The sequence below is a fragment of the Castor canadensis genome, chromosome 6 (genome assembly GCF_047511655.1).
Source record: "Castor canadensis chromosome 6, mCasCan1.hap1v2, whole genome shotgun sequence".
Taxonomy (NCBI): Eukaryota; Metazoa; Chordata; class Mammalia; order Rodentia; family Castoridae; genus Castor; species Castor canadensis.
Genome location: NC_133391.1, coordinates 112,003,791 through 112,025,008, shown reverse-complemented (window position 1 = coordinate 112,025,008; position 21,218 = coordinate 112,003,791). Strand labels below are relative to the sequence as shown.

Genomic DNA, 21,218 nt, shown 5'->3' with positions numbered 1-21,218 from the left:
AATCTACATGTTTAATGCAATTCCCATCAAAATTCCAATGACATTCATTAAAGAGATTGAAAAATCTACCGTGAATTTTATATGGAAACAAAAGAGGCCACGAATAGCCAAGGCAATACCCAGTCAAAAGAACAATGCTGGAGGTATCACAATACCTGACTTCAAACTATATTACAAACAATAATAATAAAAACAGCATGGTACTGGCACAAAAACAGACGTGAAGACCAGTGGAACAGAATAGAGGACCCAGATATGAAGCCACACAACTATACCCAACTTGTCTTTGACAAAGGTGTTAAAAATATATGATGGAGAAATAGCAACCTCTTCAACAAAAACTGCAGGGAAAACTGGTTAGCAGTCTGCAAAAAACAGAAACTAGATCCATGTATATCACCCTATACCAATATTAACTCAAAATGGATCAAGGATCTTAATATCAGACCACAAACTCTAAAGTTGCTATAGGAAAGGTATGAAATACTTTGGAATTAATAAGTATAGGCAAGAACTTTCTCAGTGGAACCCCAGCAACTCAGCAACTAAGAGATAGTATAGATAATGGGACTTCATAAAACTAAAAACTTCTGCTAAACGAAAGAAATGATCTCTAAACTGAAGAGAACACCCACAGAGTGGGAGAAAATATTTGCCAGCTATACATCAGACAAAGGACTGATAACCAGAATGTATAGGGAACTTAAAAAACTAAATTCTCCCAAAATTAATGAACCAAGAAAGAAATGGGCAAGTGAACTGAACAGAACTTTCTCAAAAGAAGAAATTCAAATGGCCAAAAAACACACGAAAAAATGCTCACCATCCCTACCAATAAAGGAAATGCAAATTAAAACCACACTAAGATTCCACCTCACCCCTGTTAGAATAGCCATCATTAGCAACACCACTAACAACAGGTGTTGGCAAGGATGCCGGGGGGGGGGGGGGGGTGGGGTGGGGGGGGGTGGGGGGTGGGGTGGAAGGAAAGGAATTCTCTTATCTCTTACACTGCTTGTGGGAATGTAAACTAGTACAACTACTCGGAAAAAAATTTCGAGGCTTCTTAAAAATCTAAACATTGATCTGCCATATGATCCAGCAATACCACTCTTGGGGATATACCCAAAAAGATGTGACACAGGTTACTTCAGAGGCATCTGCACACCCATGTTTATTGCAGCACTATTCACAATAACCAAGTTATGGAAACAGCCAAGATGCCCCACTACTGACGAATGGATTAAGAAAATGTGGCATTTATTCATATTGGAATTTTATGCAGCCATGAAGAAGAATGAAATGTTATCATTCACAGGTAACTGGATGGAACTGGAGGACATCATTCTGAGTGAGGTTAGCCTGGCCCAAAAGACCAAAAATCATATGTTCTCCCTCATATGTGGACATTAGATCAAGGGCAAACACAACAAGGGGATTGTACTTTGGTCACATAATAAAGCGAGAACACACTAGGAAGGTATGAGGATAGGTAAGACACCCAAAAAACTAGATAGCATTTGTTGCCCTGAACACAGAGAACCTAAAGCAGATACTTGAAAGCAACTGAGGCCAATAGGAGAAGGGGACCAGGAACTAGACAAAAGGTTAGATCAAGAAGAATTAACCTAGAAGGTAACATACATGCAGAGGAAATCAATGCGAGTCAACTCCCTGTATAGCTATCCTTATCTCAACTATCAAAAACCCTTGTTCTTCCTATTATTGCTTATACTCTCTCTTTAACAAAATTAGAGATAAGGGCAAAATAGTTTCTGCCTGGTAGCGAGGGGTTAGGGTGGGTAAGGGAGGGATTGGGGGTTGGGGGTGAAGAGATAAGGGAGGAGGTAGGGGGAAAGGGGAAGAAATGACCCAAACATTGTAGCACATATGAATAAAAAAAAAAAAGGAAAGCTTAGCTATTCGTACAACTATCTGTTTAGTCCTATTGTGTCTTCCTAGGAAATCATTAAACCTAACAGTGATCTCTGATACTGTATCTACACCTTTATTTCCCTAATAGGTGTTTTGACAGCATTTAGGAAAGCAAAGTTAGTCATTTGCTTAATTACAAATCATTTATTTATTTATTTATTTAAAATTTTTTCTTTTATTATTCATATGTGCATACAAGGCTTGGTTCATTTCTCCCCCCTGCCCCCACCCCATCCCTTACCACCCACTCCGCCCCCTCCCCCTCCCCCCAATACCCAGCAGAAACTATTTTGCCCTTAATTACAAATCATTTAGAAATGAACATACAGTAACACTGAAGTTTTGTGTTATAATTCAATTTATAATTCATAGATAAAGTTAACTGCCAAAGAGATAGACTAATGATGAACTTACGAACTCTGAGAACCACATAGAGATCTATCTTCTGTTACAAATTCCAGGTGTGACATGGTAGCCCTTTTTGGTCTTCATTTCTATATTTAAGTAATATTCAAATAGGCTGTTTGTAATGAGCTGATCTTTTACTACCTTTTCAATATTGGAAAGACTGGCTTTCATTTTCTTCAGAAAGAAATGATAGAGAACTTGGCAAACGCTTTGCAAGGATGTTTTCCTTCCATTTTAAATTGAGAGGAAGAAAAGAATCCTTTGTATTTTTGGTGTCTGAAATATTAATGAAGTATTTTCCCATGTTACTTATAAGATTTCTATCTAGATCCACATAATATGAATTCTAGCAGACATTGTTTCTCAGGTTCATTTCAAAGCACATAAAACTTGGTTTCTTCCTCAGGGAAAATAATTTAGAATTGCTTGAATATTTCAGGTCAGCAGTCAAATACTGTTGAATACTAAAGGGTGATGGAAGATACATCCTTAGTTCAAAAATGTATAGAATTCTTCATAGGATTAGACTCTGCTGGAAAGAAATTTCTTTTCAGTTTGGAAAGAAGAGGCCAACTCCAAAATACTTACAACCTAAGTACACAGGAAATTCCAGAAGCTTGCCAGTCCTATGGCAACTTGATAATTACTGTTCAGTAGGAATTAGTCTAATTTGAGAATGCCCAGTGGTTGAATTTCTTATTAAAAATCAGTCAGATGTTAGTTTAAAGAAACTCCTTCTTGTTGCTTCTAATTTTTAAATTACTTGTTCAAGTTAAGGCAAAAAGAAAAATGATACCACCAAAACAACCCATTACTCAGTAACCAAGCAAAAAACTGTATGCAGCCCATTAATACTGTTAATGAAAAGGACCTGTGTCTTTTCTCTGTAAGGGTCTGGGTCTGTGAGCTAACCTAAGCTAATTTGGTTCCTCACAGTTACTGGTTCCTCTTTTGGTACTGCAGATAATTACTGGAACCTGCAGTAATTACATGTAGGTAAGCTCCAGTCTCCTTCCCCATCCCCTCCAAACCAAGTAGTACATTGGTTCAATTCAAATTCTGCCACGTGTATGGATACTTATTGGCAACAAGGCATGTCAGCCCTTTTCTGGCTTCTTGAATTGCAGTTCTCTGTCATTTGATTTTCCTGCAGTGTGCTTCAGCAGTTCCTTTGAGGTACGCCTGATAGGATAGCAGGAACAGGACTTTAGTTAGGGTCAACAAAACCTCAGAATCCTGGTGAAACAGAGGATGCTGTTAGAATCCTAACCTAAAACCTCATCCTTCAGGAGATGCACTGTTGGGTTCACAGGATTATTGTGCTCTGCTCATGTAAGGGTGTGGGCAACTGAGCAGTGTTTCTGGGTCATCTCATACTTAATGTAACTTTTTTTTTTTTTAGTACTGGGATTTGAACTCTGGGTCTCATGCTTACAAGGCAGGCACTCTACCACTTGAGCCACTCTTCCAGCCCTTTTTGATTTAGTTTATTTTCATTTTCAGATGGGGTCTTGTGCTTTTTGCCCAGCACTGGCCTTGGACCTTTATCCTTCTACTTACATCTCCCACTTAGCTGGGATCACAGGTGTGTACCACTATTCCTGCTTGTTTTTGAGATAGGGTTTCTGTAACTTTTTGTTTGAGCTGGCCTCAAACTGCTGTCCTCCCATTTCTGCCTCCCATGTAGCTGGGATCACAGGTATATGCCACAATGCACTTTTTCCACCAGTGAACGATTATTTCGTATACCTCTGGTATTGAGGGATAAAGGCAGTAGCTGCCATGCCAAACTGGGGCCTCTTGACTAGTCTTTTTTTCAGGCAAACTGCTGTGGTCTGAATGTGAGTGTCCCCCCAAACTCATAGATGGAAACCAAGTCACCAATGGGGTACAGAAAGGTGGGACCCTTTAGAGGTGATAGGGTCATTTAGAACTCCTACAAAAGAAACTGATGACTGCATCAAAGGTGCCATCCATGAGGAGCAGTCCTCACCAGACTCCAGATCTACCAGCTCCTTGATCTTGGACTTCTGACCTCCAGAAGTGTGAGCAGTATATTTGTTAATTATCAATTGCCAGTCTAAGGTATTTTGTTAATAGCACCCTGAAATGACTAAAATAATTAAGTACCCGTTTAGGATCTGTTTCTGATTAGGACACTTACGTGTTAACTAAAGACTCATATCTAACTGGGCATGTTGAAGCACGCCTGTAATCCCAGCTATTCAGAAGGTCGAGATAGGAAGATCGCAGTCTGAGAGCAGCCCAGGCAAAGTTAGGGGTACTCTTATCTCAAAAGCCAGGTATGGTACATGCCTCTAATCCCAGGTACTCATGAGGCAGAGTGGAAGGATTGTGTTCTCAGGCCAGTCTGGGCATAGTGTCAGACCCTATCTGAAAAACAAACTGAAAGCAGAACATTGGGGATGGGGATGTGGCTCAAGTGGTAGAATCTAAGACCCTGACTTCAGTCCCCAGTACTGCCAAAAAAAAAAAAAAAAGGCAGAAGGTGGGGGGAGCGACTTATATCTAAACACATGAGTAACTGGTTACCAATTCAGAGTCCAGGCTGTCAGCCCTTCCAGCTTGAATCTTTGACTGTGAATTTGTGTCATCACCTATCAGCTTCAGAGTCAATCACTGCCGATTTGTTTCTTCCTGTAAATGAGGTTTTACAATACCTGTGTATTGTTTCAGATATTCCTGGAGCTTTATGATTCAAAGGGAAATAAACAAATCCAAACTGGTTTCCCATTGGAAAGCAATAGACATTTGCTAAGCATCTATGTTCTGCTAGGCCCCACAGGTGCTGCAAGATGAATAAGACATAAATGACCAGCCCTTGCCTTCAGGGAGCTTAGATCTATTAAGGGGGTAGAATCACAGCGTAAATTGTGATAATTCAGGAACACAAGTTAACTTATGTACAAGGGAAGAGGCCACACATATCTACTGTTAGTTTTGGAGTTGTTGCCTTCTGAAAACCACTGGAAGGTGGGTGAAACCTGTTGCAGATAAGTTACACTGCCCATGGACTAGGTAACATTCCCCTTTTCCAGGGCTCAGGGCCTTGGTTAGGCGAGTCATGTAGAAGGCAAGGGATCTCCCTGTTTGTGCTGGCTCCTTCTTTGGGCTCTGATTTTAGTTTGTCTAGATTACTGAGTGAAGGCTTGTTTCTGTAACTGGCTTGGGAAACTAGATTTTCACTAAATTTCATTTCAGTCACAAGAAGTGCTGTTAGGCTTATAGCATAAACATTATTGCTTTCCTTCCACATTGTTTCATGACCTGCCATTATTTTTCTTCCCTTTAAAAATAAGCTATCAAGAGCCAAGCATAGTGTCTCACATCTATAATCCCAGCATTTGGGAGGCAGATGCAGGAGGATCCACAAGTTTCAACCAGCCTCAGCTACATAGTGAGATGCTATCTCAAAATAAATGAATAAAAATAGGGCATCAATTCTGTTAAATGCTATTGGCAGAAGTAGCACTTGGATTGGCTGATGAAGGAAATTGAATTACTACATTAGTAACATGTTGATTAATACTTCTTAATGTGAATTGGAATTGTACATTAATTATTCATTAGTCATATAGCATCTCAATTCTCAGGTTTATTTGAAATGTATGGAATTTTAATCTAGCTTTAGATAATTATGAGAACATAAGGAGAGTGCAAATTCTTTAACTGAATTTAAGGGAATAACTTGCTACGCTGTCTGTTTTGTATTCACTAAACATTGGCCACTGTAATATGTGTTGTTAATTATAGAGTAAATAACATTTGTTGCACTATCAGAATGTTGAGTAAAGATTTTAGAGTGTTTAACAAGGTGATCTCATGCTAGAGAACAAGCAGGACAGTTTAAGTATCTTGACATGCATTTCTAGCTAATTGCATAGTTTTCTCTGAAGATACTACCATGCTCTGCAAGTGATAAAAGACAACTTCTGGTTCTGTTCCTGGGGATGTAAAACAAAACCAAAACATTGTGACCATTACTTTCCTTCTTGTCTTTGGTGTCCCTTGCTATCAGTCTGTTAAGCACCAACCCTAACAGAAGACAATAACTTAGCGAATTCTCACCTTACTCCTTTTGGATTGATTTCCTATCAAAGTGCTAATTTTTCCAATAGTGTTACTTAAATTAGTTTTTAGTCCTTAAATTATTTTTGTTATTTTTTATGCACTTAGATGTTGGCTCAGTATATTTCAATCTTTTACAGGAATTTTAAACAGCTGTCAAGTGAAATGGAATTTATGACAATTAATGGAACAACATTAAGAAATCTAGAAATCCTACAGAATCAGGTGAGGCAGCCACAAAGGCTAGTTGATTCAAATGGTTTTGAAAATTTTGTATTAAGGTAGGAGTATCTTCAACTGACTGCTCTCCCTGCCATCTACGTATTGTTTGATAACAGTGTCACTTTTTTTTTTGAGAATCAAATATATGAAATACTTACTTGAGATTTTTGGAGGCAGCTGTAGGGCTGTCTTTTTTTTTTAACAATCAAAGTACATATCATCCTGATAATGTCTGTATGTATCATCATGTCTGTATCAAATGTGTCTTTGGAAAGGCAACATCTTTGAAAATTAATATGAAGTAGATTTTGTCAGATTGATCAGGTTTTTTGCTATATACCTTTAATTTCTTGTTGAAGTGTTTGCAGTCTTTTTATTCAGCATATAAAACAAAATACTCTGATAGTCAATTTGGCTGTAAAGGTACATGGTATCTCAGGTCACAGACTTTCATCATTGTTTATTTGCACTCTATCACTAAAGTGGGGGAATAATAGAGACATTAAATGCTTTGGTTTTGTTTATTAAGTTATTTGAAAAAGTGAGATATTATATTGTAAAACTAATGGTATGACAAAGTCATAAAGAAATAAAACTTAATTCCAGATAGAATGCAATGCCAATTCCAAACCATTTAATTAAGTAGTAGAGAATCTGAACTATTTGAGTTTTAAATGATTTAAAGTTCTTCAGAAATATTTATTACCATTGCAAAGTAAACACTGAATTTATTTTCCTGATTCTTGGAGCTGAGTATATTAACTTGTTTCTTTTCTTCAAATCTGTCCTGGTACATTCCAAGCCAGACTTGCTTTTGTTCAGTAACATTTTTATCTTTTCAGTCCATTTTACATGGCTGCAAGTGTGTTACACAGGTCTCTCTCATCACCTGCACATTTGCCCATGATAAGAAACAGGGAGCAGGAATATAAGGACATTCCATGGCTGAGGAATAGCTCCCCAGCAGAGCCTGCAGACACAGCCCTGGCATTCCAGACTTTCCTTGCTCCTGCCATATCCTCCCTATTTAAATCCTACTATAGTCTGTGCTGAAATCCAGTTTCTAAGGCAGAAGCTACTTATGAGCAAAATATGCTTTTCAGTCTCTTCTGTTATCTGATTGTGGGTCCTTGTGGAGACAGAAGCTGAGATTTAACATCTTCTACCTCTCTTTATGGTTGGGTTGCCTTTCCATGGAGGCTTCATAGTTAACCTAAAACTACATAGGCTATTCTTTTTTTATATAAAATTATCAGCATTTATCTTTTGTGAATGTGTGTGTTTTCCTTCATCAAACATTAAATGAACACTTCTTATGAGCCACACTTTATGCTAGGCATATGTAACATTTAAAACTAGGATAAGTGGAATAATTAGGGGACATGAACCACTAATGGTTTAACACAAATATTATTGTGTAGTTAATAAAACTTGTTTTCTGGTCTTTCTTAGACTGATATGAAGACCAAAGGAAGTTTACTTTGGGTTTTAGACCACACTAAAACTTCTTTTGGAAGACGGAAGTTAAAGAAGTGGGTGACGCAGCCACTCCTTAAATTAAGGTAAAATATATTCTTTTTTGTTGTGTTTTATCTGAAATTATAAAATTGTGAAACCTTAGTTTCTTTAAAACTAAGGTTTCCATGACTTGTAAGAACACAATTTTACATTGGGGAAAATTTTTTTTTTTATTTTGTAGCTGGTGATAGACTGTCTAATAATCTCATTCCCAAGAGTGAACCCACTTACAGATTGGAGGACATGGGGACATTGTCCAGGGATTGTTTTCCAGCTCATTTGGGTCATCAACAGTGTAAGGGAGTAGAGAAGGGACTAAAGTGACTATCAGTGCCTTTTGTGGGGAACTTGAAGCTGAGGCTCAGAAGTTGGTAGGAGGAGGGAGTAACTCAGTGTGCACATGATAGGATCAGAGCTGGCCTTGTAGGGGAGAAGTAAGAGGCAGTGATGGTGGTAAAGCTAGCAAGTTCATGGATTGGTGCTGGGGACCTGTGCTAAAGCAACACGGCTTTCCTGCTGGAATCCCAAAGAAGCAAGACAGTTTGGAAAGTACAGTTAATAGACCTGGTGCTCTTTCCTGAAAGGTGATTGAGTCTTGTGCCTGCAACCGTGGTGTCCAAATGTGTCTGCATATTGAGTCATCTGGTGAGCTTCACATGGATGCCTGTGCCCAATCCCAAAGATGGTGATTTAATTGGTGTTTGCTGTGGCTGTGGAACTGGGATTTTAATAGGCTCTCCAGGTTACTGATCCGCAGATAAATGTGGGAACTCTGACCTAGTACAGTGCCAGCATTGGGCTGGAGTCCGGTTAATGTTTATTGAGTGGATGCTATTATTTATTTAGTTTTTACTTTATACCGGTATTTAATACTCAAAATCTCTCCCTAGAAATGAGAAAACAGGTCCTGTGTTTAGCCAATAGAGGTAAAACCCAGCTGTAAAACCATCATTGACTCCAGAGCCCGAGCAGGCACTCACCATTCTCCTGAGTGGGCACTCCATGTGGCTCAACCAGAGAGTATGGTGATGATATCATGCTGATTACCAGTTCTATCAGCTGAGCAAGTCAGTCCCACTTAGCCTTGGGATTCTCACCCTTGACATAGGAAAATTTCTCCTTATAGGGTTATATAGGGAATAAAAGGAGACAACAACTCTGACTTTGAGTTCTTTATCTCATAACAGGGGCTCTACTAGGGGCTTTCTCCACGTTCTCTCTTTCAAACCTCACAACAGCCTCACTAAGTAGATGCTATAATTAGCTCCATTTACTGGGGGATTAGTAAACAGTCACTGCCTTCAGTAAGGGAGAGAGCATGTTGTGAATATCAGTTATAAGCTCTAAAACACTGTTGATGATAGTGATTACCAAGCCACTTCAGTTCAGTGGGTCACTCTGATTTCCTTTCTTAACCATAATGCCCTTAAGACATGGGAAATTTATGAGGTAGAGAAGAATCCTGAAAATAGAAGTTCCTCCTTTGGTTTAGTATTCAAATGAAATTAGGACACCTTGTAGAGCAAAGGCAGACATGACAGTTTTCTGTAGTCGCTCTGTGGACAATTATAGGGATGAGTCTCTTAAGTGATGCTTTAGGCAAAATAATTTCTAAGGCAGATTTGGTTATCTTAGAAGTAAGTATTCAGGAGCTGGTGATATATCCAAGCATGTACAGACTCTGGGTTCCATCCCCAGCACTGAAAAGAAAAAAAGTGTTCACAATTTGGTACCATATTCAATGTTGAAAAATAATAAGCAAAAAGAAATTATGAGTTTCCTTTGTGGATACCTCCTTTTCTACCTGCATGTTAACATTTTTCCAGGATTCCTTCCTAGGGCCTCATCTTACTTTTAGCACCACTCGCAGCTGTGACTACTCTTAACAACTCATGCTGATCTTCTTTATCTCCAGCACTCCAGACCCATACGTCTGCTGGGACATCTGTGCCTCAGGAAATGTTCAAGTTGAGTGTGCAAAAACAGATTGGAAAAAAAGAATTTCCTTTAATGAGATAGTGATTTCTTTCTTTTTGTTTTTCAGTGCTGGGGATTGAATCCAGTGCTTTGTGTGTGCTAGGTAAAAGTGTTACCACTGAGCCACACCCCCCAGCCCTGAGATAATGATTTTGTGGACATGCAGCTGCATGAGTGTCTATGTGTGTGTGTACACACATACCGCTTTGCCTTTTTGTAAAATTACTTCTTATGAAAGGCTTGCAGCTTATTGAGGACAGTGTGCATTCCCAGGCCTCTTGTCTTGCCCCAGTCCATTTCAGCTCTATACTCCTCACTGACTACTTTTTTAAGAAGTGTGTATCTGATTATGTTGCTTCTTGCTACTTCCCACTCTGTAGCATGCTGAGGTATAATTTATTTGTGGACTTTTGCACATTTTGTTCTCTTTTTCTCAAGTAGAAACTTCTGCCCATTTTTATGTCTCTCCTCATTTGCTAGCTATATCTTGAGTCTCCTCATCTTCTGTCTGTTGATCCTCTGTGTGTTCTGTGAGTGGTGGAGGTCCTGAGACCTGGCCCTTAAGAGCTCTGTTTTCTCTTCTTACCAGCCTGGCACTTCCTCATCTCATTTCTCTCTCTCCTAGCCCTACCTCTATGACCTTATCTGTTCTCATGACTATGAATATCAAAATGTCGATGATTCCCAGACGTTTTTCTTGTCTTTACTTTCTCCTATTTTCCAGAGACTTACATGTTCAACTTAGGATGAGATTCACGTAGAAATACCACAGACACCTCAATATATTCGGCACCTCTATCTAATGAGTGACTTGAGCCAGAAACCTGAGACTTATATGGACACTTCCCTTTCAGGAAGCACATCCAAGCCAATAACTGTTGCTTGCACCTCTAAACCAGTTTGAAGTCTGCCCATGTCTTGCCATTTCACCAGCCATCAGGCTGTTCCATGCTATCATCATTGCTCACTTTGATGGCTGCAGTAGCTTCTTAACTGATCTCTTTTTTCACAACAAAAATGAATCATGTGACTCCTGCTATAAGTTCATCGTTGTATTTTAGTCATGCTTCAAATACAGTTAAAATTTTTCAGCATGGATCTTCCAACCTGTCCCTTGCCCTGTTGTCACCCTGGTTTGCTCTGATTCCCAAGCATCCCTACGCTTTTTCTCATCTTGTTGCATTTGCATTTGTGGTATCTTTACCTAGAATGTTTTTTGTTTTCAATTTTTCATGGTTAGCTGCTTACACTTTAGGTCTTAGCCTTAAATGTCAAAGCTTCTGAGAGGTGTTCTCAGACAGCTTAATCTAAAGTATGTGCCTTCTATCAGTCTTTGATACCATATAGGATATTTGTTTATCTGTGTGTTTATTTAGTAACTCTCATCTGGTTAAACTGTATGCTTCCTTTATAGCACACATTTGGTTAGGTTTAATTGAATGAATAATTAAAAGAGTGACTCTGTCAAGACCCAACACAGATATGTCCTTTTAAAAATTATTTGTTTTCCTCCTTTTTCTGTGGGAAGTTATTCCTCTTGACTTTTTTTTTTTTTTTTTTAAGTAGTACTGGAGTTTGAACTACTCAGGGTTTTGCGCTTGCTAGGCAGGTGCTTTACCACTTGAGCCATACCTTCAGCCCTATTTGCTATGGTTATTTTTTAGACAGGGCTTCCCTTTTTGCCTGGGTTGGCTGTGACTGCAATCCTCCTATTTATGCTTTCTGCAGTAGCTGGGGTGGTAGGTGTGTGGCACCATGGGGGTCACATGAACTTTTTGTCCAGGCTGGCTTTGAACTGCAGTCTTTCCAATCTCTGCCTCCCAAGTAGCTAGCATTACAGGCTTGAGCCACTTGTGCTCTGCTTCTCTCAATTTTCACTCTACTTTTTTACCCCACTGACAACCCAGCACACCTACAGATTGCATGCTTTGCATATAGTAGGTGATCAATAGTTTATAAACAAATGATTCCACTTGAAAGTCCTAGAATTCTAAATAAGATCTGAAAATAAAGGCATGCCTCTGTAAAAGAAACATTTTTCTAAGAAAATTGATTTTCCATTTTTGGTGGTACTGGGGTTCAAACTTGGGACTTCATGCTTGCTAAGCAGGTGCTCTGCCACTTGAGCCATGTCCTAGTCCTTTTTTGCTTTTGAAAAATTTTTTTCAGATAGGGTCTTGTGTTTTTGCCTGGGTCTCTCTTTGGACCACAATTCTCCTACCTATGCCTCCCACATGGTATTGCAGGTGTGACACCATGCCTGGCCTATTGGTTGAGATGAGGTCTTGCTAACTTTTTGCCTGGGCTAGCCCTGAACCTTAATCCTCCCAATCTCTGTCTCTCAAGTAGCTGTCATTTCAGGTGTACACCACCATGTCTGGCTCAAGAAAATTGATTTTTAAAGGGATCGTAGGAGAGACAGTTTCTTCATTTTAGTGCTACAGAATTAGTTGAGAGAAACTATTTCTCTCATTGTACTAGAATTCTGTAATTGGTGATCTAGATTGTGCATTAGTTTGCTAGTACTACAAACTTGATGTCTTAAGTAGCAGTAATGTATTGTCTCATAGTTCTAGAGGATGGAAGTTCAAGATCAAGATGTCAGTAGGATTGGTTCTTTCTAAGCCCATAAGAGAGAATTCGCTCCATGCCTCTTTCCTAGCTTCTGGTGGATGGTAGTCAGTCTTTATTTTCCTTAGTTTTTAGATGCATCTTCTTGATCTCTGCATTCATGGTCACATGCACTCTTTTAATAAGGACTTGGTCATATTTGGATTAGGGGCTATCCCTATTCCAATGTGACATCATCTTAAGTATTTATATTTATAATAATCCATTTCCAAGTAAGGCTCTGGGGGCCAGAATTTGAAAATATCAGCCAAATGCAATGGTGCACACCTTAATCTCAGCTCCTTGGAGGCAGGAGGATTGTGAGTTCCAGTCCAGCTTGAGCTAAATAGAGAGTTCCAGGCCAACCTGGGCTACCTAGCAAGACTCTGTCTCAAAACACCAAATAAATAAATAAATAAATACAATTAAAGTATCTTGTTGGGGGGATGACACAATTCAACCCATAACAAATAGGCTCAAAATTTCAAATTTTTCCTCCTTTTGGCTGAAGTAGAACTCCAATGTATCCTTTTCTTGAATAGAGACAAATGTTTTGATTATCATTTAAAAGTTTGCATATTTTTCAATGTCTGCAGTGAGGTTGGAGAGAACTATTTGATTTTGTAAATTGTAAACATTCTGCAGTTTTATTCTTCGAAAAGTCATTCATTTCATCCTGTCTTTGGAAAATCAGCCTGTAATGTAACTGTCTAGGTGAAGATATTTACACAAAGTGTTAGATTGATTTTAGGGATGAAAAAATTTTATGTTTTTAAAAAGATTAAGGAAAATGTTTGGAGAATAAGGAGCAGAAGTCCACATCTAAGATTTGAAGGCTGAAAGATAGCCGAGGTGGAATAAGGAAGAGCTGAGGTTTAAGAGGTAAATATGCTGCTCTGTGCACATCTCTATTTGGAGAAGCTAAGAAGAATCCAGCTATTAGAAAGAAAATGTCAGAGTAAGAATCTGATCTCTCACTGTGCTGCTTTTTTTTTTTTTTGGCAATACTGGTGTTTGAACTCAGGACCTCATGCTTGCTAGGCAGGCACAGTATCACTTGAACAACTCTGATTTTTGTGTTAGTTATTTTTGGAGTGGAGTCTCACTGTATGCCTAGCCAGCCTGGAGTGTAATCCTCCTAGTCGTGCTTCTCCATGTAGATGGATATGACAGGTGTGTACTACTGATCAGACATTAAATGAGATGGGGTCTTGTGAACTTTCTGCCTGATCTCTGCCTCCCTAGTAGGATTACAGGCTTGAGCTACTGTGCCTGGCCTGTGTTGAATTTTGTGATCTGTATTATCTATTAACTTTTTCATCTCTCTTCAGGGATAGTTATTACTTTTTTTTCATGGATGAGAAAAGTTAACACATAAGCTTGAGTTCTGATTTTCTCATTCAGTTGTGTGACTTTTGATAACTTATGACCTTTTATTTGTCTCAGTTTCTCCACCTGTAAAATGGGAATTACAATACCTACCTCATAGTGTTGTTGTGAAGGCCAAATGAGACAATGTATGTGAAGGGTTGGTATGGTTCCTAGTATCAATATTCTGATCAAGAAGGTAGCTGTGGTCTTTCAACACTAAAAAATTGGAGGCAACATAGTTATTAGTAGGGGAATAGAAAATAAACTATCTCATGATACAATATCATACAATAGTTAAAACGAGTGATCTAAATCTTCATATATCGATGTGAATGGATTTCAAAAAATTATAACAATATATAATTAATATCACAAATTTAAATATTATAACTCAGTAATGCTCTGGTTTGTTCAGGGATTCAGATAGAAGTGGTAAAAACAAAAAACAGAAGTAGAAAGATTATTACTAACATTAGGGCAATGATTACTTCTAGGAAGGTGGGAAAGGAATACAGGTAGGGCACACCTGGGTCATTTCATGATGGTGTGCTTTATGAAAAGTATTCTGGTAGGTAATCTTGTCAATGTACAAACAACACAAAGTATGCTTACACAACCCTAAATAATACAGCTCCTAAGTAATATAGACTGTATGTTATGTCTGTCTGTCTGTCTGTCTGTCTATCTATCATCTATCTATGTCGTACAACCTTTGCTCCTAGGGTCATGATGAACAAAACAACATGAGATTAAATGAAGCCCAGGAGAAAATGATGCAGTCAAGAGATGGGTAAACACAAAATATGTGAGACTGCATACTGTTTTGTGGTAAACTTTTTTTAGTAAGTCAAAGGAGTAAACTCTAAAATAATGGTAGAAAGTATGGTATAATAAATACATAAACCATAGTATAGTTGTTTATTATCAGGTATTAAATACTGTACATAGTTGTATGTGCTATACAGCAGCCCTTTGGTATCCACAGGTCTGTGGTTCCAAGGAGACCGCCGTTGAGGAAAAACTGCCTACTCAGGATGCCTAGCGTTCAGTGCTGCTTTGCCGATGATGGTTCACTGAAGATATGCCGCCTTTTAACAGATCTAAAATTTTTACTTTATCACTGACACACATTAAAAAAAGAAAGGTAAAACATTAAGTTTTACCTTTATTTTGGGACACCATTGCTTTTAGGAGGCATATTTTGACAAAATTAAGGGCAGGGAAATAGCAACTCATACGATGATTTAAACACAATCGAACATAATGTGGGATCTACCGAGAGTTTCCTGTATCAACTGAGCTTCATAATGAGCACATTGGAATTAAAAAATTTTGGTTTTGAAGTTTATTTTGATTTTTTTAACCACACTTCATTAAAACTGCATGTAATAAATCTGTGAATAAGTGGACCTACTGTACTTTTACATTCGTGGTAATGCAGTTCACACCAGCATCACCAAAAACATGTGAGTAATGTGTTGTGCCATGATGTAGGATGGCTGTGATGTCACTAGGTAAGAAGACCTTTTCAGTTCCATTATAGTCTTATAAACCACCATGTTATATGCAGTCCATCATTGAAACATGATGTTGTGGTGTATGACTGTATTTATGAGGTTTTAGTTTTAAAAAATAATTTATAGAAAATATGCACATGAATTTTTAAAAATGGTACTGCTGTTGTTCCTTCACCACCATCATAATCAGGTGAAAGTGAGATTCAAACCCAAGCCAATCTGTGTAGAAGACTGATGTTGTACTTGAGAGTGTCTGCTTTTCACAACATTTTGTTTTGGAAAGATAGGGACACAATTATAAGCAGCTGCAGGCTTCTAGGATGGCAGGGAGGAGGTTGGGTGCTCAAGCAGGTAGTTGTCTGCAATCTATCCAGGTCTGTTTTCCTGAATCTCATCTTGAAGTTGCCTGGTTTGCCCGCAGCTACAGTCAGGAACGTAAGGAGAATTTGCAAGGACTGCTGATGGGTTCTCTCTCAGGACCATTAACAGTTGGACACTACGTACTGTTAGACATGAATCACAGCTTTTCTCTTATTTAAACTAACCTTGGCTAAGTCTTAGAAACTTAGGAAGCTAACTTCGTATTTTGGCTACATGTTAACATATTTGTTAACTCTAAAGGCAGAACATTGGTTAAGGAAGCTAACTTTTAATAAAAATGCCCTTTAGAAGTTAAATAACTAATAGAATTTAAGTTCACTACATTTCTTCCCTGCCTTCCTCCCTGTCTCCATAAAACAGTGGTTGAGAAACCTATTTTTATTTAGAACAAGCAAATATGAATATATCCTTTTCTCCCTGTGATGTAACTGGGGCTGTAATACACACACCGCACTTATTTTGTACTTTCCCTCCGTAGTATAAAGCTGGTTATTTTTCATGGATATTATCAGTCTCAGTAACAAGGTAGTATTCCTGTTTCTGAGGAATTTCTAATCTACTGGTGAGGAGAAGGAGGTACAAGTAATACACACTTTTGTATCTAATATAAAACACTTGTTATATACTGTATTGTTCAATTCCACAATTAAAGAAGATGCTTTTATAATTCAAATTAGATTCTTAGAGAACTCCTTAAAAGAATTAATTAAGCATGGTAAGTTCATGCCTGGAATCCAAATCACATAAATAAATAATTAAAATTAAGAAAGTAGAAAATTGTTTGTGCTAGGAATTAGCTCCTAGACCACATTTGTGTGTGATTTTTCTAAAGCACTAAGTGCATTTCAGTGGTAGTTAATTCTCTGGGAATAATTAAGTGGCTTTTGTTTTGGTAAACCCATATGTTTGGGGTATTAATAGTTGTATTTTTACTTCATTACTCTAGCCTAAATGATGAGGCAATAGAATGTTACATAATAACTCCTACTTAAGATTTTATTTATATTAACAAAACTACATGCTGCCTTTAACTCTCTGGAACTACCTGAAATTACCTACAGCAGGAGGCCCTCTTAATTCTTTGTGGTTTCCTATGTTCTGTGAGCTGCAACAGAAAGTTCATTGGGCTGACTCTGGTTTACTGAGCCCAGTGGGATACGTTACTGCTCATAAATGGAAGGGACAGTGGTAGGTGGCACATAACTGAGAGCTGTGATTGATGGCTGCTGACCCCAGGCTTTGTCCTGTGCTGTGTGAATGTGAATGAGTGGGAAGGCGGACCTCTGCTGCTGAGAGACAAGTGGCCCTACAGGGCTGTCACACAGTTATTGGCCCTGTCAGGGTGTGTGGATCCACTAGCATGTCTTGGGATGCAGGTAGCCAGGAACTTTCAGCTGACATCTGCTTTATTCTGTAGTATCCAGGCCCTTGGTGAGATCTAAACCAGTTCAAATGAGCAGCAGTAAATGGCAGCTTTCCCTGGAGCTGAGGAAGAAGCATATGTGGGAGAATGAGGAGGAGAAGAAGATAATGTATTTTTTTCCCTCTTGACTGTCCAACCTTCTTTCTCCATTCTTGTCCCTTTATTTTCAGAATATATCCCTTCTAAATGCTGTGGGAGGACTTCATTTTCTATGACTTTAATGACATAAAATGTGAAGTAACTAAATGTTATTTTTACCTCCTTGATACCTTTTGAAACTATGTGTTTCTCTCCATTCCCATATCTTCCTTAATTTCAGGCCTCAGCATTGTTCCCTTGGATTTCTGAAGTAGTTATCTAACTGGTCTTTCCTGTTAGATGCCCCTCCAAACCATTACTCCTGGATCCCATCGCTCCTAAGATCAAATCAGAGTTCCTTTATGGCCTGCATTGTTCACATGGCCACACTTACCTCTCTTGTCTACTGTGTGGCCTACTGTCACGTTGTCTCACCTTCTGTATCTTTCACTAATCTTTTATAGTTCTTCACTCAAACAATGGCTATCCCCAGGAAATCCTCCCTGACCACTAAAACTAGACAGGCCTGTGTATTCTCATTGTTCCTGGATGGTAACCAAGTTATAATTTATTTTATCACACATTGTTATCATTAATTCTTTTTTTTAATCAACATACTATAAATTCTTTGTGAGAGAGTGTTTAGAAGGTCTATAGTAACAGTGATGGCCTTCACATCTACTACCTTCTTCAGATGGTACTTTGTAAACACTCAGCAATTGTTTATTGAATGAATGGCGTATGTGACAGGTGAAGCTGAATAGGTCCAGGTAATAATGCTTAGGTCCTAGGAAAAGACTTCTGGTTCATGTTTCTAATTAAGGTTATTTAGATAGTTGGTTTAGTCATGTCACATGACTAATTATTAATGTCTGAATTTAATTAATTAATTTTGCTCATCTATCTTTAGAGCAGAATTTTCAGTAAAAAAAGTATATATATAAATATATACATATATATGTATATAAATCCCCCAAATCCAAGTAGTCCCCAGCAGAATGTATATGTGTATATAATATACATATTTATATATATATAAATGCCCCAAATCCAAGTAGTCCCCAGCAGTTTGTATTTTAGCTTTTCTCCCCCTAAATAGATACCCTTATATTTGAACTGTAGAGGCATCTCCACAAGTAGTTACTAGTAGGTACAGACTCCCTCACTGGTGATAACTATAGGTCACACTGTTTTTGAGTGGCAGCCACCCACAGTAGATACTAATGTCATTACCCAGTTCATCTCTCTCTATAAAGGAATGCAGTAGCACCCACATGTAGACCTTAGATATTTGGTGGTAAAAAAGAATCTTTGTCATCCATAAGTCCTTAAGTCCATTGGTTTTTTTGGCATCTGGAACAATTCTTGTTATTGGTTTAAGTTGTATTATGTTGTAAGACCAACTGTATACTACTACAGGGCATCTTGGAGTGATATCTTTATCATCATCTAGTTAACAATGCCACTTTCTGTTTGCTGCCTGCCACACTTACCAAATCTCTCACTGAGGTGATTCCTTATTCTGGTAGTTTGACATATTGCTTTATTATATTTCTTGGAAGGTCTTATAACTACTTCTAATTAAAAAAAATTCTAAGGCATGTAAATTATTTTTTAAAATGTAGAAGTCATTCTTATTCACTTGCATTCTGGTCTGTATATAGGAGATAAAAACAGAATCATTAGTACCCCAATAATGATAAATTTGTGATAACAAGCACCATCAAGCTCAAGTAGTAGAGCGCCTGCCTAGCAAGCTCAAGGCCATGAGTTCAAACCCTAGTACCACCAAACAAACAAAACAAACAAAAAACCAAAACAAAACAAAGCAAAGCTCCACACACTCTTTTATTCTCTCCTTCCCTGTTTTGGTATCTGTAATTAGTAATAACCTGCTTTCTCAATGCAGTCTATTAACCAATCTTACCATAGTACTTCAAATCATCACCACCTGTCAGATTTCATGCTTTAGATTACGTGATTAGCTCTCCGTATTTAATTTTCCCTTGTTAACTCACTTTGCACGAAATATCTGTTTGTATATCTGTGCCTTAGGGTTTATCAGTACACAGTTATTTCACAACTTTTTTTTTTGTGTGAGAATATAATTTCTCTCTTCCCCATGCTGTTCTTCCTGGCATTTAGTAAACAATTTGCAACAATGATGGAAACAATTAAGATTAACGAATGGTTAGTACAGTACAAGGCACTATGTGTGCTAAGTGTGTGGCATATATTATTTTACAGTAACACCAAGAGTTAGGGTGTATTGCTGTTCTCATTTTGTAGATGGAGAAACTAGGGCATGGTAGAGCCTGGATTTGAACTGGGGCCACCTGCCTTCTGAGCTAGTGAAGGTTGAGTTAAAGCAATAAACAAGTAAATAAATAACAGATAAACAAACAAAAAAAGGCTCACAGTGAACATGAAGCTTTTGCCTGTGCTGATACTAGGCTTCAATAAAAGCTGGTTCCTTTGTGTTTTTTGCAGGTTCCAAACCAACGAAGCACAACCTTTTCAGTCTCTAAGAAATTTATCATTTTATATCTGTTAAAATTTTTTCTGGTTAAGTTCATAAATATGGTGTAGGCTTTTTTTTTATTAAACTCTTTTGCTCTTTCTATATTTCAGAAAACCTTTAATTTTTGAGACAGTAGCTATCTGTGTAGGCTGTCTTATACATTCACAGATGGCATCATTTTATCTGTCCTCAAACCATCTGTAGCATCAAACCAGTCTGTTCCAATTGGTGTTATCTTTCATTTATGCAGGAGTAAGTTATTAAAGTAAAACTTTATATTTATATGGCATTTTGGATAAATGTTAGAGTAAAACATTGATTTATTTTATCATAACAATCCTATGCAGGGAAAATTAATTTTTTTACCTCATCTTGATTTATTTATACAGTCTTTGGAGCTGAATTAAATTGAATTCAACAACTATTGAGTATATGCTGTGATTCTGGAACTGTGGGGATGAGGAAATAATCTCTATCCTTACTCTGCTTTTAGTTAGCAGTGAAGGCAGTGAAGTAGTAAATACAATTGAAAAAGAAATACAGTTATGATTCCCATTATGAAAAGAGAAAAGAGGATGGTGTGGGAGAGGATGGTGTGGGAAAGGATGGTGTGGGAAAGGATGGTCTGGTGAGTGTGGAAAGCTTTTTCAGAGGAAAGTGGGTAAAGTGCAGATAGTGAGGAGGTGAAGTGTCTTCCAGGTGAGTGAACAGCAAGTGAGAAAGCCCTGATGTCAGAGGACTTGCAGTGACCAAGATGTTGGAGGAAGTTTTAGTCTGACTGGAACTTGAGGTGTGAGGAAGAGAGTGTCAGGTGATCTGAGGTGAGACTTGACAGGTAAACAGGGACCAGATGCTTTATAGGTCAAGTAAAGATTGAACCTATGTTTAGTGATAAGTCATCATTGAGCCTAGGGCAGAGATGTGTGACATGAACAGATTTGAGTTTTAGAAAGGTCACTCAGGCTGCATTGTGGAGAATGGATTGCAAAAGGGGAAAGAAAGGACGTGGGAGGATGTGGGAGGTTGGCTCAGTGGTCATTGGGATAAATGATTTTGGTTTAGATCAGAGTAGTGGTCGTAGAGATGGAAAAAGTGAATGGATTACAGGGCAACCCTGCTAAGAATGGAGGTGCTGATTTGGTGTCTATAAAGCTCTAACAGAAGAAGG

At 38.1% G+C, this 21,218-nt stretch overlaps 1 protein-coding gene across 1 annotated transcript in view; it reads left to right on the top strand.

Moving 5' to 3' along the window:
- The window catches only part of Msh3 (mutS homolog 3), a 186,965-nt gene that overhangs the window by 72,565 nt on the left and 93,182 nt on the right, over window positions 1-21,218 (top strand). The window contains exons 11-12 of the mRNA XM_074077200.1: window positions 6,573-6,657; window positions 8,107-8,216. Of these exons, the coding sequence (XP_073933301.1) occupies window positions 6,573-6,657; window positions 8,107-8,216 (195 nt within the window). The remainder of the gene's footprint in view (window positions 1-6,572; window positions 6,658-8,106; window positions 8,217-21,218) is intronic.